Raw genomic sequence first — 19,119 nt, forward strand, 5'->3', positions numbered from 1 at the left:
TCTACCTCCAAGACAAAACTTTTTATGGCTTCTGCCATAGGTAAATTTTGACCACACTTCTCTAATACATCACTCCAGCTATACATATGGAGCCACTGATTAAGTACCCCCATTCATTTCCCATGCACACGCCTTCAAAGACATGGAAATGCATGGGAATGAAGAAGGAGAAAATCAAATACTCTTTCTAACCTTCCTTGTAAGGATCTAGTCTAATTCACATTTGAGCACATAAATGGAGCCGGACTGCTAACAGAGTGCCTTCTGAGTGAGGAGCAAGAGGTACAGTTAATCCTCTTTGAACTTTTTTGTGCTAGATGCACTGGAGATGTAAAAATAAAGACTGTCTTATGATAATGATGAAATGCGGTACCGAGCAATGCATTTAAAGCTTCTCATACACCAGCATTTTCACAGCATACATTTAAAACCAGCATACAAAATTCACCCAGGCCACATTTGCTGTAAGTTCAACATGTTTTTTTTAAGTTTAACAGCACCTGTTCTCTTCATGATAGAACCTGATGAGATGGTAATAAACAGTTACTGTTCTTACCAGCATAATTGCTGAGCCCCTTCCTCTTCTTTCTGCGCCAGTACAGCCAGATGCTGAAACCCATCAGAATTACCCAACAAGCACCACCGATGCCAGCTATAAAGGCAGGCTGTTTGACAACATCAGTGATTTGCTCAGTTATGCTGTTGTTATTTTCAGTGATGACAACTTCGTTACGACCTCCTGCACAAAACAAATTGAACAGAACATTGTTATTATGGATTCTGTAACACAAACAGGAACGAAGTACCGCAAATGAAAATTAAAAAAAAACAGTAATGCACCTCAAAAGAATTACCCACAGTAGGAGAGCTTTAATGAGTACCAATGCACACCTGAAAACCAATATTTCTAGAAAGTAAATTTGTAATCCATAGTGATTTTGCAAATATATTTGAAAAGATAGCTCTATAGCACTCTCTCAAGTAATCTAACAAATGACAGTCCAGAGCCTTTATTTTAACAATATACATGTTTGTTGGTTTGTTTTTACATAATTATAGACAGAATACAATGATGAGAAAATGGATCATAGAAAACCAATTAAAAAAAAATAAATCAAGCAATAAATAAATAGGTTTTTCCAAATGAGAAATCCAAAACCAAAATATGCTACAACATCAAAAGACAGTTCCTTCTCTTATTGTTGCAAGCATGTTAAAAATTCTTACTTAACTTATTTGTTTTTGCTGCACGTTAGAGTTTCCAAATTTAAAATAAAAAATAAAATATATATGTTTTCAACTGGACAAAGATGCATTTTCCAGCAATTATTTCATGGGGAAAACAATCTGTACAAATCCTAAGTGCACTAGCTTTGACACAAAGCAGAAAATTGCATACTTAACTCTAAGCTCTAAAAAATCACAGCAACAGATGCTATTTTTTTCACCTAGAATAGGCATGAAAAATTCTTAACATCAACCTGTAAGAAATAGTTATGATGTGGAATACCAATTAAAGTGACGTGCATCAAAAATTACTATATGGGATCTTAAATTGTGCATATTATATTAGAAAACTGTAAATTTCAGTAGATATTCCCATTGTTATTTTCCCCTTCTTTCTCTAAAAGGGAACTTTTTTAGAAGGAAAAGCTTGGTGTCTGGCTTGAAAATAAATGCTCATAGAAAATGTGAATGGAAATTCAGGAAATGCTAAAGCATATAGTTCTAGGGCCAGCACTTTTCTACTACAAGCCTTCTCTTGTCAAAAATGGTTAGTTTTAAAACTAGGAAATGCAGAACATATTTTTCTGCAAAAAATATGAATATTGATTATATGTACATTTGATATAAACTGCCCACATCTGCAGTTTTGAAATTGGTGAAAGAATTATCCATCATTTCCGGTAAAACCATTTATATAGCTCAGTCCTTAAAATGTTTATGCGGTATTATCAGATGCCTGTATGCATGCTGAAAAGCTGCAAGAGTAGCTACTCTACTGAGCTGAGACAAAAAAGATGCAAATACAATGATTCTCAATTATGAGAATCTATCGTACACACGCAAAGGTAGTAGAATATGGCAATAAAACACTGAAATGGTTATTCAGAAGAAATTATTAAAAGTGCTGTAGCATTACACCTTGCTGTGAAAACGTACATATTCCTCTTCTATAATTCAGCAACAGTTAAATTTACTGCTCACTTCTTTCACAGAACAGTCCCTGTGTCAGCTCACGGGCTTCAGCCTAAAGCAAACAAAAGAGGTCTTTGGCTAAAGCAGACGCGACAAGTCTGACACTTTCAGTTTCATTTCCATGGACACCTCTCCAGAAGACACAGAGTTTACACCAGTCAAGTTGCGAATGAGGATCCCTCCCAGAGGACCTGTCGGGCTGAGCATGCCTTCCTTGCCCCAGCCCACCCCTCTACCGCAGGGACCAGCTCTGCCCCAGCGCTGCCCCAGCCCAAGATGCAGCTTCAGCCACTAAATTGTGTTCAGAGCTGGACTGAATTAAGCAGGAAGAAATGCAATGCACTGCATTACGTTGCTATCACACTGTTAATGATCTTGGTGATTTTATTAAGCTTTCCCTCTTTCAGCACCATGTCAATATTTAGTAATGGTGACCGTCTGCTCCTGCAAACAGACTGTTGAAACTGTGCTAGAGCTTGGCTTGCTTTCAGTAGTTCTGAGCAAGAAACAAAACAGGCTTCCCACAAACAAAATAGGTCCCGCAGAAGGATGCTGACAGACTACAGCTGCTAATGTATAAACAAGCAGTACACCAGTACTGGTGTCATGTACCAGTCTATACTGGCCACGCTGGTAAGTTTTATTAGAGTCAGGGGCTGGTAACTGCAGCTGTCCTTTCCCATAATTTCCTATTTTGCCTTGGTTTCTACTCCTGATGCAGTAAGTGAGAATAAAACTCATTGAGCACCTGTGACAAAGAAGGGAAGCAGCAGCAGCTCCTTTATTGGATTTTCCCCTATTTTTCTGCCTATGGAACCAATCCATAGGTGCACCCCAGTGCTGAAAAGGGAAGTACCAAGAGTAAAACTAATAGAAAGAGGCACTCTACGGCATGCTCTTCCAGGCTCACAACTGATTTTCTAGTAGAAATCAGCACGGGAGTTGATGTTGCTCTAATTGCCATTAACTTTCATTTAATTTCTGTGCCCTTTGGAGGAGAGGTAAAAGCAGCGGGACAGCGAAGAAACAGGTAATGTCGGTGCTGCTTCAGAGGCTGCTGCCACTGAGAAGAGCAAGCAGGGAAGAACTTCAGAGACACTGGCTTTGGGAGCAGATGACCCTGCACTCAAGAAAAGAACAACTGCTTCCCACCAAAGCCTCCAAAAAGTCCGAAGATCCCATTTTCTTCTCTAAGGTCAAAAACCAGTCTTTTGAGAATGGAGGATGTGAGAGCAAACTGCAGAGAACCTGGGGAGAGCTTTTAGTGGACTTTACACTCTCCCTCTCTTCCAGGGGAAGGTGCAATCTGTCTGCAAATTACAGTCTAAAGTTGGCAGTGTGGATGTTTGCTCTTACCCTTCAATGCCTAGCAATTACAACTTCAAAAGTAATAATTCATTTAAATGTCAAAATAACGTATACTTTGTGAATTCGGTGACTGAAAAATGAATGGATACAGACGAATATTACCCACTCACGTCTGATAAAATTAATATGATCATTGGGGTTTGGGGAAACAAATGGCATTATTTTTTTATATCTTTTATAATATTTAAGCTGAAGTAATAAATATGTCATCCAAGGTACCAGTGTACCATTTCATATACTGCAGGTGTTTCTGTAACAATTCTGTCCGTTCAACTAATTAGAACATAGACGAGGGAAGTGTGTGACCTGTAACGCTCCATTGTTCCTGAAGACAAAAACATAATGAAATATAATGTCTTCCTCCCATTGGAGAGTAATGAAGAACAAAACTAATTTGTCAGACCAAAAATTAATTAGATACATCAGATTCGATTGTACCTATTACTGTGGAAGTTTGCAGCTGTTCCTCATATTATTATGCCAACGATGGAATGTAAGAGTGAACAGGCCAACTGATGAAGAGAAATAATAGCTATACCATTAACCAACTTTGCCTTTATTGCCAATTTTATTTCTGGTTTTCCAAGTGAAATTTTTTAGCATATCAATAGCGATCATAAAAATTTTATTCTTGATTCTCTTTGAGTCTTCCATAAAATTTTTCAATGTCCTCCTTGAAGTATGGGCACAGGATTCCTGTAACAGTGACATGATTTCTAATTAAAGAAATAATATACTTCCTACTGCTCCGTATTCTCCAGGCTTTACTTTCTGGATTGTCACGGGTCTGTTTTCTAGAATTGGTCTGAGAAGTCAGTAGTTGATTATCCACCATGAAAATCAGTTATTTTCAGAAAAAAGCTGCTTCTTAGGAGAACATATCCTATATCTAAGAATAACATCATCTTTCTTTTTATACACTAGACTCTCTGTTTCATGACAATGAAAGTTGTACTGTTTAGCAACAAGGCTTAACTTTTCTTCATCATTGACCTGCTCTCTCTGTAATTCAGCATTTCTGCAGTTGTTCATTCTGTTTGAAAGCTGTTAAACAGTACAGCTAAGCACTAGGCCATATAGGACTCCATTATAATACAATCACTTAATAATGTTTTCCTATTCATGATGATGTTTTGAGGTTTATTAACCGGCCCATTTTTAATCCATGTAATTTTTTTTAAATTTACCTAAAAAATTCATTTTCTTATCTTATGTGCTTAATTCTCAGTCAAACATCTAGTGGTATCAACTCAAATTTTCCAAAAATGGTGTCACTTAAACACTGTTACCTTTATCAAGCAAATTTATCGTCCGAGAAATACTGCCAGCAATTCATAAGCAATACAAAAATGGGACCTAAATAAAAGGGAGATACAGACCATACAAGTAATAACCACATCCAGCTTTGGGCTCCCAAAAGGGAAAACAGAAATGAGAACAGAAGCACAACCCAAACAGAAAAGACTCTCCTTTACCTTTCTTGCAAAGGACTCTTAAATATGCAAACATGACACCAGACAGACTTGTTGAAGTAGACATTCTGGGATCATTTAAGGAACAAATAAATATCACTGTAAGTTTAATGATGCAAAATTAAGTCTCTAAACGCCAAATAACTTTTTTCTTTCTTTTATACTTTATTTGCATCCTAATATCCTTTTTCTCCTTCCTGCAACAACACAGATTGCTCCACATTTAACTCTTGATTATACTAGTCATTTTTTGTAAGGAAAAAGTCACTATGAAGGGCTGTACCCAGATGTGGGGCTGAGCATTCTGGGAATCATCCAGCAAAGCACTTTGGTGCAAGTTTAACTCACAATATGTTAAGTAACACAAGGCTGCTCACGTACTTAAAATGCAACACACTTAAGCATTTTGCTGGAACAAGCCCAGTGTGTTTAGTGCCTAGCTAGATGGACTCCCTAGTGAAATAAGAAAAAGAAGTCCTGCTCAAAGCAAATGCAATGGCAGACTAGTCTCACAACATCAGTTGTTTACACAGAGGTCCAAAATTCAGGCCTATTAGATGATAGGTTTCTTGCATTTTCAAAAATCAGTTTCTTGCTTTCAGTTCTAGTAAACATTTTTCCCCTCTTTTCTTTGGTGTTTCTGTGGCTGATTTTTCTAAAACCAGCACTACCTTCACCTCCACTCTTATAGTTCCTTCTCTAATGACAATATATTCAAAGTTGATGTACCCCAATTTCTGTTTTGATGCCCAGGGAACCTGAATATCATTAAACATTTAAGCAATGTTTAGGGAATTGCCTTTTCTAAAGGTCTACATATAACAGAATAGTCGATGTTTGCAACAATGTGTTGACAACATTTTCTAGAGAAAAAAATATTTAATAACAACAAAAGACCCACAAACAAACAAAAGCCCATTGAAGTAATAGCTAAATTAGATCATACAGATAAAAGCAAAAAAAATCCTATATCACGCACTCTAAAGAAGTGCTGCTCTGCACAGCTCAATTCAGTTTTGCTAAATATGGTTACTTCTCCTATTCTTACCCTTCCCATATTGTTCCTGCCTTTATATTTTATACTTGAAAAGAATTTTAGAAGAAACAGAATCCCTGTTTCCCTCAGGTCAGGAAATTAATTCAGCATGGAAACTACTACTAAGAAACAGACATTTCAAAGGCAGGGATGATAATACCACCTGTGCTCTCTATTTGGACCAGAGGCCACTTATTCTTTGACAGAGGAAGCTCGTCTGCTTGGGATACCTGAGAAACACTGACTTCAAATGTTCAGAAAACCAACTGTAAATAGTGCCTTAGGCACCAACGGTACGAGTAAGGAAATATTAGAGTCATCTGAACAGGAGGAAAAGGGAGCTTGAGCTGTTAGTTCCATAAATCCATCAACCTGCAGAAGTGGTAAATTCATAAAAAAAAAAAAAAATCAGTTTCACTAGATAATCTGTGTTTTGTCATATGTCTTGGGAACATATTTCCCTCCATTGGCTGTGAGAACTTTGCACAAAGAGAAGACACATTAGCAGGCAGCGGGATGTTAAAAGCTAACTAGCTCTATTCAAATCTCATCTTTTGCTCCATGGATTTTTATGCTTCCAAAAGTGATTTATGAAAGCATTTCGGAAAGTCAAAACAGGCAAAACAAAACAACAAAGCAGACAATCACTTACCAATTATTATGGGTTGTGGCTCACTTTTTACTCCAACACCTGCACTGGTGCTCGCAGCAACTTCCACGCGGTACTGAATACCTGGATATAGGCCACCTATTACTACAGACCGAATGGCTGCATCTACTGTTTTGTTGATATGAAATCGAGTCTCATTACCTAGGCACCAGATCTGGGACAAAAGTTGATGTGTTAAAAAATGTGAAATTCTTCATATTCATAAACAATCGTGCAAAGATATGACACATCAAGGTATTGCATGACAATCATTTATTTTGGACTTCTTAATAATGTTACTGTTCAGGAGTATCTGGAGTTGGGATGATTTAGCTCAGCAAGCTATCCCAGATTAGCACAGGACCAAGCCAGCTGCAAAGATAGCTTGCAAATACCTCTCTGGACTCTGGCTCTCCATGAAGTGCAAATTCTGTAGTTATACTTCTTAGAAGCACAGTCCAGAATCATCAAAGTGAAAAAGAGGTGTTATACATTAACTGAAATCTTGTTCAGTAACATGATTACCATCAAACCCTTCCTAAAAAAAACCCACATTTTTTTCATTCTTAATTTCCCACTGAATAGCAACAGGACACCAAATAATATAAGCACAGGTTGAAACACTTCTTAAAGTACTAAAGAAGAAACAATTTTCAAATTTGTTTTCAATTTCCTTTCACTGCACAATGAGGATATGTGAAATTTCTGAAATGGAGTAAGTATAAACTCACTTTTTACTGCTGCTTTTGTGATTACTTACATTGTTCAGGAATCCAGATATCAGTTCCTGACTCAATTACTCTCTAATTAAACAGAAAAACCACTCTATAATCTCAATTGGCATTTTGTGATGAGAACAGTCTATGATTTCAGAGTGTTATGTCTCTCTTGCATTTTTCCATAGGCTTTTCCCAAGATGTTTCAAAACTAAGACCTTTTAGGGATTCTTCTTCAATGTTATCTGCACATACTGGTTCCACATTATTAAAGAAAGCATTTACTACCACCCGAGAAAATCAATGCATAAAGATACCACGTGTACACTACATAATTATAGTAGCAGCAGAAAGCACTGTTGGTGGAACAACTATCAGAAACCAACTGATATGTCTAAGGATCAGCAATGCTCTCTTTACCCTTACTTTTGACCCTGCTCAGTGTTTTATCACACCTTATCTTTTTTACTGTGAAACACTGAGGAAGATTTGGAGGGCAAAAGAAACCCTTGTTCTCCTAAGCTCAAGTGGATCTTATTTGCAGGCCAGAATGCATTAGGGTGAGAAACTATTGCATTCATTCTTTCAATCCTTGCCTGTCCTAGTCTTCGGTTACAGCAGCTACTAGATGCCCCTAATTAAAGGCATTTAATTAATAAATGAATTTAGAGGCACTCTGATGCTTGAAGTGGAATCAACAGATCTACATTCAAATTGTCAGAAAATGTACTATGAAACCTCAGCAGTCATTTTATACTCAAGGAAGTATTAGACTTTTCGCACTGCATTCACTGTAGCCAGCTCACTAATCAGGCAGCCACCTAATCTAACACAGAAGGGATGTAATAGGTAGTGACTCCAGCTGGCTTTATAAACAGCCTAGAGGTCTGAGCACTCACCTGGAACATGGCTTTTATTAACCATCAGCCCACTTTGTTTCATAACTACATATTTTGTGGTTTAGGAGTGTGCTTTACTTATTTGCCTATAAGCCCTTGATAGTTAATATTGACTTACACTGGAGTCAGTATCAAGATTAATTAAGCCAAAAGATAATTATTAATTGATATGAAAATGAGATCAATAAAATACTGGGATTAATAAATCTCGCTATTGACTAAAAGCAAAACAAAAGAAGTGCTATGCTAAACATAAATATTGTGAGCATTTACTGCATCCCTCTAACCAGGCAATAAGCTGGAAGAGGTTAAACCATTAGTTGATTTTAAAGTCAAGTACCTTCTCCCTTCTTGATGCTGTGCTCCCTCAAGATACAGCAGGGGAAAAAAACCCCACATCTTCTTGTGTTAAATAAGCTGCATCCACCACTTCCACCCTTTGTGGGACTGTCAAGAAAGCTCTCCTGCTCTATTTCAATTGAAAATTTCACACTAGGTATACAAGCCAACCACAGCAAAGTTATTTAACAAACAGTATGTTCCATGGTCACAAGCCTGTGACAATGCTGAACCTTGCCCGATATACTCTCCATAGTCCTCTACCCCAATAATACACCGCACTTTTTCCGTGTTGTGAAAATATACTTGTGCAAAGTAAGCTTAGTGGGGAATTATAGACTACAACAAAATTTAAGATAATACATAAGGAGTAGATACTTTGAGCCATCACAGCAACAGAAAAGGAGAAAATACAACCAATGTAGGCAACTCTCATATAACAAACTCTGGATATAGTAGTGGTGTTCAACCTGTTCCTTAGAGCAAAGAACCTAGCACTTTAAGTTGTGAATCTTGACAGAGGTAGTTGTCAGAAGAAGTCTTGTATTCTCCCAGAGCCACAGGCCTTGACTTTGATCTTGAAACACTAGGATTTGCATTTTTGCAGGGGAGAGAAGAGGTATCTTTCTTGCCAGTTTTTATGCCAGATTGTAGACACTCTAAGACAGGGACTTCACCACATATCTTGAGAATACAGAAGCCCTTAACAAAATAACCCTTCTTCTATTTCCACAGTAAGGAAAAGGAAGAAAGAGAAGCACTATAAACTAGCTGCTAATTACAGCTCTCTTTTGGATTTAGCTCATGATATTTTTGCTTTCAATATAACAGTAGCAGTGCTTAAAGAAAAAAAAAATCCATAAGCAGTCAGTCCTCTTTCTCCATATAATTATATGGGTGGCTGTAAATGCTGTCAGAATCTAAATCCATAAACAGCGCTATTCTGTAATTCAAGCAGGCTGTTTCCTTAAACAAACCACCCTCCCATTACACATCGTTTCTACCTTATACTCCTGGATGACTCCATTTTGGTGATCTGGAGGAGGAGGATCCCAGGAGATGCTGATGCTTGTGCTGTTGTGGTTTCCAACTGTCAGGACAGTAACAGCCTGAGGAGGGGCACTTGGAGCTACATCAAGAAGAGGGAACAAACAGAAGACAGACATTAATGCAGTTGCTAGAGCATGAATTTTGCTGAAACGGTGTAAGAACAAGCAGAGAATATACAAAGTTCACACTCCCTGCAGGCCTAGGCATGCACCTTTTGTTAGGCACTGACAATTTTGAAAAATGCCTTTCTGAAGAGGAGCATAGTGCTTAATGACAATGTGGAATTTGTGGCAATGGAGAATCAATAGAAATTACTCCTCATTTATTTATATTTAGCATTTCTTAAGTTTGCATTGGAATTATTCTCACACTTGCATTAGTTTTACATAATATGCATGGAAAGCTATGGATATATCAACTAAGTCATAATGTGAGGCTGCTTCACCTGGCATGAAAAGTGTTTTGATTCTTCTTTCCCCACATGGCTTAATAATAATATGAGCAGCAGATGTTTCAGGATCTTTTTTTGTTTCCTATTTGTTCTCCAAGAAGACATTAATTTAACAGCTTTAAACATGAAGCCTTGCAACTCCGAGGTGGAAAAGGGTTAAAGTATTCAGGGCTTTACATCAAATGCCAGTGAATAGGGGAGGTGCTAAGTTAGGTCAGAGGACATATACTTATATCCTCTTTTCCCTAAGCAAATTGCTTTCTCTTCGGAGTCCTGTTCAGTTCAACCATTCACAGCTGTTTGGCTGGTCACTGCATATCAAGGCCATATCTACAAGACAATTGTTTGACAGCTCTGCTACGTTGGCTAGAAGCGTGAAAAAAAAAATCATAGCTGTTAGTGATCAGAGATATTCTGGCAAAGCCCCTCTTGTAGCTATATCAGCAGCAGGGTGCTTTTGTTGGCTCAGGACATGTTGTTTGGGAAGTGGCGCAGCAGCTCCACTATGGAAAAGTCCCCTCTGTGAGCATCTGCTGCATCTCTATGCGGTGGCTCTCCCACCATAGCTATAGCTGCCACGGCAGAGGGCTGTGGCATATGTCCCTCCTCAGTCACCCAAAACTTCTTGTGCTCCCCCCTCCACTCCCTTAATTCTAGGCAAGTGTTGAAACTCCACTGCAGTGGCAAGCTAAGCCACCAAAGTCGAGTGTATTATATAAAGGTATAGTCCCTGGGGAAAAAATTTATTGATAACAGCTGTACTGAACCGGTCCTAGTATCCATCTAGTCCAACTTTCCCAGTACATCTCTCCAGTCTTCAACAAAACTAATAGAAAGAGGCTAGGAAAGTGTGAACTAATAAAGTGAGCATATAGTGATACCTCTCCAGAACAATTTTCCAATTCACAGAAGCCTGTTGCTCAGACACTTTCTGTTCCAAGATGACGTCTTTGTGTTTAGTAACTCCTTACGGAATTTTTCTTCCACGTATTTGTCGTCACCTTTAATAAGATCTTAAAACATTTAATATGAAATATGAAAGTTTATTTTGAAGACTTATAGTAGACCTTCTACCAGAAGCTAAAATTTTTATCACTTTCCCTTGCCCCAGTTTCAAATCTAGAGAGCCCTCTGGTTTGGGGCATCTCTCATCCTGTGTCACAGCTCCCTGACTCCAGTCCCCTGCTCTAGAGTATTCCTATCCAGAGAGGACTCCTTCACTGATAAGCTCTATAGCAACAGGACTCTAGCCTTATCTTTAACAGATATTCCTGACTGCATGAACAACCTTGGACCAGGCTTCTTGGAAAAGCAAAGAGCCACTGGCATCTTTGTATTAAAGTCTGGAAGGTTTAATACAACTAAACACAGCCACAAATATCAGGAGTATTCAAGTTTCCTAAGTCAATTCAGATTTCCTTATTGTTCCCTGTGGCCTCTTTGAGACTGGCTATGTTCCCACTTCGGATGCTCCTCAGCATTTGACCTGGCACAGGCTCAAGGAACTGAGCTCAAATCCTTAGCCTGATAACCCTGAAGAGTTGGAGTAGCCTGTTGCATGAATCACACAACTTAAAACCAGGGTATCAGAGGTGGGGGCAAGGGATCATAAAAGATTGCATTAGAAAACACATTTTAGAGAAAAAAAGACACGTGTTATTATCCTGTGAGGCTGCACATTGTGACAACTACATTTGCAGATGCTGGTTCAGCTGCAAAGCAAACAGTGCTAGAGTCCTTGTGACCTTGAATGACGCAGAGAAACTGTGTACTGGAGGGGAGAAATGGAGCTGTACTGTGGACAATTTGACCCTTAGCCAGCTCAAGTGAAGCACAGAAAGGTGGCCTTGGGCTACTCCTTGCAATTGTGCAGAGCATAAAATTGGTGAAGTTAATAGTTGCATTGTGTATTTTATGGCAAGTGAAATAATTTGCCACACAGTAAAAAAATTAGCATTTTAGAAGTCTTCAAGTTATTCAATAACAACAAAACCATGAATAAACGTATGTGTGCGATATTCATTAGAACAACATTTTACAGGAAAATAATAATCATAAAAATGGCAAACCTTAACCCTGTATAACTAATATTTGATTTTAAGTACAACGGAAAAACTTGCTGAAATGTATTTGCTTTCAACCTTAAACACAAAGGGCATTCAGAAATATAATTTCCTATATACACATACCTGGAAACACAGTGAGAGAGAAAGGAGAGTAAATGCTAAAAAACGCAAAATTAATACCATACTCTAACATACCAGAGGAAAACATACTGTATTTGTTTGTCTTTCCATTTAAACTGCATGAATATTCTAGTTAATATTCTACCAGTGTTTGTCTTTTTGGGTTTTGGAGGATATATGGTAAGTTTGAAGCAAAATTAAAATTGCAGCTGATGAATGCAGCTGAAAGTATCATCTTAAGAGCTGCACTAAGGCAAGAAGGAATTGACAGACAGCAGCTGATAAAAACTAAGGAGACGTCCATTACCCACTGTCATATTTTTGTGGTGACAAACAATATGCAGAACAAATACTACTCCACAAAGTTATTCCAAAAGAGATTTAAAAAAGTGGATGTAATTGAAAAAAAAATAATCTATCTTTAGAGCAAGTGTGAAAGAAATAGTGAAAATTATAAAATAAAATATTTTATGTACCTCCTTTTTGTGTGTGCATGCACATATATGTATATAACAGTTCTGCTTCCTCTCTCTGATAATATCACTCTGTAAGCTGGCACCATGATATAAATTAAGCCACACGTCTGACACTGCTGCAGTTATTAAATAGACCACATCAAAAAATAACATTTTTTAAACTGTTTTCTCATTTCCCTTGCTGCTGGCTTGTGGAGAACACCTTGCCTGCTTCTTGACAGGTCAATTATTCCAGTGCTCAGCTTCTTCTTACAGATATGAAAGAACCCAAATCGCTGCTCATCTTTTCCAGATGCAGCCAAACAGAACTCAATTTGTTACCTTCACAAGGCCAAAGAGGTAGGAGATGAATGGATACTGAACTGTGACAAATGTCTGATTTAGAGGAAAAGTCTAACTGCAGCAAAATTGATTTTTGGAGGTAGGCCTCAGAAGTAACATTGCATGTAAAATTCAATCCAGCAGAAAGCTGCCACTACCTTTTGGTTGTACTTTGCCTTTACCAGGGCTATTTGTTTTGATGTCGCAAAAAACTTCCAATGTGCGTATCACTCTTCCAAATTATTTTCTAAAAATAGTATGCCTGACATTTTTTAAAAGTCAAGTCTAAAAAAGCTCATTTTTGAAATGGAATGATAAGCGACACAGTAAGTGAGATACCTTTACACAGACTGCCATCTTTCTTCATTAGATGAGAAGTAAACCACTATCATTAAACACTTAGTTGATGTTAACTTTTTGAAATATATGAACACCAATATAATTACAAAGATAATGCGAGGAATTAAAGGAAATATTTGTAGAACTGCATCTACTGAATGCCTTAATTTTCTCATGGAAGTACTTAACTTTATCACCCAAGCAAGAGGAAGAATTATTTACAGGGGCTGATATTTGTCTGATGATAATACTACATGTTATAGGCTGATGTTTTTTTGAGAGAGATACTTGTAAACAGTCTCCTTGAAGGTTATATTAATCTACAAAGCAGATCCTAGGCTGTGAGCTATACATATCTGTGGGCAAGAAAAGTTTTTTAAATCTTCACTATGTGGAAAGTTATTCCACATGAACAAAGTGGCCTTTAAAGTAGGAAATTACCTGACTGGCTCTGCTCGGAGAAGAGGTTTATAAAAGAAAATGTCATTCCTCAAGTATTTTATAGAAATAGACAGAAAGTACAAAATCTTCTCTCTTTTTCAGTAGTTCTTAATTTACCTTTAGCAAGGGACAGTTAGACGAACTAAATAAACAATAAAAATCAATTCAAATTGGACAAGAAGAAAATCTGCTAGTGAGGGGAGAAAATCCTACATTTTAACTCTAGAACAGCAATCTCACTTATAGAAAGCTTTTTGCAATTTTTTTTTTTTTTTTAAAAAAAGCTTTGTTCAGGCTGCTGCAAAGATATTCTTTACTGACTGATTTAGGCTTTATAGTCTGAATGAAGAAACAGGAGCAATAAAGTACCAAATTCTAAATCAGATTCGAACAATGCCTTCCTACATGCTCTTCTATATGTTGCAGGACACTGAATTTCCTCATCTATAAAGTACAAATGGCAATCAGGTTATCTTCAGGATTACTTACTTGTTGGGCAATAATCATAACAAATCCAAGAGAAAAGTGAGTAATAAGCGAGTCCATTCTAGAACTAAAAAGTACTTGGCAATCAGCAATAAATTAAACCTCTGGAGGTTGTAAATGATTAAGATGCATCTTCAATAGGAAGGAAAGTGCACTCAAAACCCACTGAAACCATACGAGTATTTTGAAACTTCAGAAGTATTTCTTTCCCTTGCTTTGAAAGAAATAGATGAAACAGAAAGAAGATGAGCCCTCATTGTTATGATCATCGCTCTACATTTACAGGAGAGATTCTCTAGGCAAATGTTTCATTAAATAGGTAGAAAGATAGGTCCCTTGTACATTTCTAAGAGAAAAAGATAAAAATTACTTATATCTCACCTCGCTCCCTTTACTTTTCAATTAAAAAAAGCAGTCTTGGAGTGCATATGCTTTAGTGAAACTATATACCACTGTCCTGGTTTCATTGGGATAAAATTTACAGAATCAAGTTTCTGTTAGATTTAGTTTCAGTTTGTGGCCAACCATGGTGATCAAGGCCCTTAGCAGTTAAATGCAGGGCAGCTGACCCAGGCTGGCCCACAGGTATATTCTATATCATTAACATCAAGTTCACTATAAAAGGGAGGGCTTAGTGGGGAGGGGTGGTGGCTCTTTTTGCTCTCTTCTTATCACTTTTCTGCATTCTCAATGATTGCTATTACTGGAGTAGCTTGCCAGCACTCTGTAGCTAAGTATAATTTTGTGTGTTGTGTATTATCATTGATATTGGTCTATTTATTTTATTAAATCTTTTTAACTTTAACCCACGAGTCTCCCTCCTTTTCCCAATTCCCTTCCTCGGTCAGGGAAGGGACATTGGGTGAGAGAACAACTGTTTATTGTTTAGCCCTGGTGCGAGCTAAATGAAGACAACTGCTCTGTGTGCTATAGATATAAATGCTTGTGCATTTCAGTAGTGTGAACAGTTTACTATGTCTGCATTTTGCATGTTTTGCAGAGGCTTGAAAGGTAATTAAGGAAATCCTCTGAAGGACTAAATAGGGAAGTTTCATGAAAGGTTTGCTAACAGAAATGATAAAGTGGCATGCCCTTGAGACTGGAGTTCCTTCAGACTAGTTAAATATCTATCCTTTGCTAGTCCCCATTTCCCAACCAAACTGTTCATCTATATTATTACCCATATAAACAAATGGCTGTGTGTACACTTTTTGGAAGATCCAAAGCCACCTGTACATCAGAAGGGCGTATCAGCCAGAAGAACATCGGACTGGCCCAGTGCTTTCTTATGGAATCCTTACAGCACAAAATTGAATATTATGTCAAATTCTAATACCAACCCTATATCTAACAAACAGAAATTATGTGGAAGAAATAGAGATGAACATACACATACACACAATAACCAAAATGCTCACGCTTCATTTCACCTCCAGTGCTAGGTATGGAAGCTTGTTGCTTTTCTGACCATTTTACTAACCTTCCTCTGTGGTACGAGCAGACTTTGATTCACTGTCCATTCCTTGGAATTCATTGAAATAAGGTCGAACTTTAATTTCATAAGTGACCCCCTTTTTCAAGCTGACAAGGACAGCACTGCGCTCAGTTGGGACTTTGACCTCCAAATTCTGCCATACAGCTGGAGAAGGTAGGCCAGATGTTTGGCGATACATTACTCGGTAGCCCTGAATAAACTGGGATTGGCGGTCAACCTAGAAATGGCATTAAATAATAGGTCAATAAACATATTAAAGTAACAAAAATGTATAAAAAGAAAACAAACCATTTGCCTGGAATACTTTTGTCCTCACGAAAAAGAAAATATTAACAGTTAAGCTGCTGAATTTAAAAATCAAACTCCCTCCTTGTAAGTCACTGTTGATTAATTGTCTATAAAGAACACTTTTCTCACATTACTTGTTACAGAACATTTCTTTCTATTTTACTTTCTCCAGCTCTGTATACCACAACAAATACCACCAGTCATAAAACAAGGCCCCACCCCTGCAACAAATCATGAAAAGAGAACTTTGGCATAATGCTTACTGCATGTAAACTTATTAAGCACATCTTGGCTACTGATGTGCTCAAACATGAGAAGAAAAGAAAAACAAATTCTTTTCAGAAAAGGACAAGTCTTTGAAGATACCCTACATGCTTTCAGTTAGTCCATTACTTGGCTCACAGCTCATCTTTTCATGAGATGCTCAGGAAAGTAAAATAAACATAAGACAGATGCAGAGAAAACAACTTCCAAGGACATGTGCTGTTTCTTGTGTTCAGTCTAAGCAGTCTGTTTGCATCCTGGGGTTGTGATGCTCTCAGGCCATCAGATGGGGACGGAATGTTGGTTTTGGTTTATATTTTATATGTTGCTAGGCAAGCACAATTCAAGATTGAACCATACATAAAAGTTTAACAATTCTAACCTGTCATAGCTATAAATAGGATTTTTATTTGTAGGAAAAACTTGTGTTTTATCTTGGGGAGGCTGCATGCATTCTTTCTCTTGGAGGAAAAAAAAAAAGGCACAAAACAATGATTCGAGCTGTTATGATATTTGCATGAATTTTGCCTGAAAAAAACAGTTAAAACAATTTGATGGATAAAAGCAAACCAAACCCAGATGTTTCTGTAGCCATCAAATAAAGAGCCAAAGAAAGCGCAGCATAAATAACAAGACTAGCTGTTTGGTAAACTTCTTGGTTATAACTAAGATTCTACAAGTAGGATTTCTTTTCTGTTCTTGTCAGTTTGCTAGCTCAAAGATATTTCAGAATTAGAGACATATTTGTTTGACTTCTCTTAAGAATAAATGAATTTAAGGCTGAAAACACAAACCAGGGTCTATTATGCTTCTCTTACAATCTTGTTACAGTTTATTGAGGCATTCAGAGGGGACACAGATTCTTAAGACATGAAAAATCAGGGCAAGCAAGAAGAAAGCTTTATTTATGAGAGCAAAGCAGAAATGTCTTTCATCAAAACTGTCACTGTTAAAAACCTTGCAACATATGTTACAACAACATTAAGCCTGCATTTTATAAACTTCTCTACATTCACTTTAAGTGAATTTATGCACTGAAAGAGGGATATAACTCACAATAATAGCTTGTTAATACCAAAAGAATCAAGCTGTGTTTTTAAGAAGAACATTAAGCAGCTGTTTCCAGATGAAGGGAGTCTGTAAATCAGAGTAAATTGTTTTTATCCATGTTTGACTTTCATTAATTAAATGTTTCACGGACATAAAGACTTTATGAACCTCATGTTTACTACAAAATTCAGGAAGAATAACGTTTTCATGCACTTTGTAACACAGATTCTCAACCTAAATTACAATATAAGGCTATGATGTTTAATAATCAAACGCTGAGTTTGATTCCTGCCTAACTTCTGAGTTACAAGCTATGCTGAAAGACAGCATAACTTTCTTAGAACTTTCCATTTTACCTTGCTGTGCTTTTAAGCTCGACTGACTGCTGCCTACTGGAGAACATCTTTAAATTCAGAATTGACTAGGCTGAACGGTAACAGTATGCTGCTACAAAACAGCATGGAAACTGCTTTGTATGGCATGGTACAAACACAAAAGCACTCACCAATTCACTGAGAAGAACTGGACCCCTATAGTATACCTATAGTATACTAATTTTGACTCTGTCACACTTTTGTATCTACTTACATATAGGTAATATACAAAGTATTCATACATCTCTTTTCCTCCTAGACTTCTAAGGTCCTAACCTAAAAGACTAAATACAAAGAATATTAAAACAGAATGCAGAAGTACAAGGTTGTCATGTACACGGGTGCTATAAGCCAGCTTGATTTGGGGCTCACACAAGTTTCACAGAGCTTTCAATTAAAACTTCGATTACAACAGGGCTGAGTGATCTGCTTGAATTTCAGATTATTGGCAGTGATTCCATTGTTCAGGGTCTGGGAGGGTACTTATGAAAAAAAATACTATGCATTTTTAATGTTTTCTATAAACACTCAATTGCATTCAGTACCAAGGAGAGGATATGATGCTCTCTCTCATGCTCACTTAAAGCTAGTTTGCATGAACAGGGCCTTTCACATGGTCAGAACACTGGGAAACCAGAAGGCACTTCACTTACTGAGAAAGGTGGATTTTTTTGTTTTGTTTGGAGTTTTCTGATTAGTAAAAAATTACTCTTAGATAATTACATGGATTAACCAGAGATATTTGTGAGGTATAGGACAGGTATATTTCACATATACATACACCCACAGACATATGTGTGTACATGTACATGTATGTATACACATATACATACATATGTGTATATGTCTATATATATGCACACACAGTCTAACATACAATACAAAGCCCGTGACTTCATCGTTTTCACCATTTGTTATGTGGTAATTATGTGTCACGCCAACAGCAGGCCACTAAAAATATGCTTAGCATTAAAGAGCTGCATTCAGCTGTGCTAAGCATCAACCAACTCTATAGGTTTGGTACACGTTCCCACACAGGCAGAGTTGCAGAAACATGAAATGTGATTTAATGAAAGAATGTAATCATTTCTAGGTATTCTCCTTTCTCTTTTTTTTGGTAAATAATTGCCACTTCCTCATACTAAATATTTAGCATTATTAGAGAGATTGCAGGAACTCTCTGCACTGAATACTGCTATCAGAGAATATTTCTAGTCTTC

The 19,119-nt window shown here is 37.3% G+C and overlaps 1 protein-coding gene across 1 annotated transcript in view; it reads right to left on the bottom strand.

Moving 5' to 3' along the window:
• ROBO2 (roundabout guidance receptor 2) overlaps positions 1–19,119 on the bottom strand; it is a 423,078-nt gene that overhangs the window by 57,452 nt on the left and 346,507 nt on the right. The window contains exons 15-18 of the mRNA XM_068421342.1: positions 15,909–16,140; positions 9,683–9,807; positions 6,728–6,899; positions 557–739 (exon numbers count right to left, since the gene is read on the bottom strand). Of these exons, the coding sequence (XP_068277443.1) occupies positions 557–739; positions 6,728–6,899; positions 9,683–9,807; positions 15,909–16,140 (712 nt within the window). The remainder of the gene's footprint in view (positions 1–556; positions 740–6,727; positions 6,900–9,682; positions 9,808–15,908; positions 16,141–19,119) is intronic.

This window comes from Nyctibius grandis, chromosome 2, assembly GCF_013368605.1.
Source record: "Nyctibius grandis isolate bNycGra1 chromosome 2, bNycGra1.pri, whole genome shotgun sequence".
Taxonomy (NCBI): domain Eukaryota; kingdom Metazoa; phylum Chordata; class Aves; order Nyctibiiformes; family Nyctibiidae; genus Nyctibius; species Nyctibius grandis.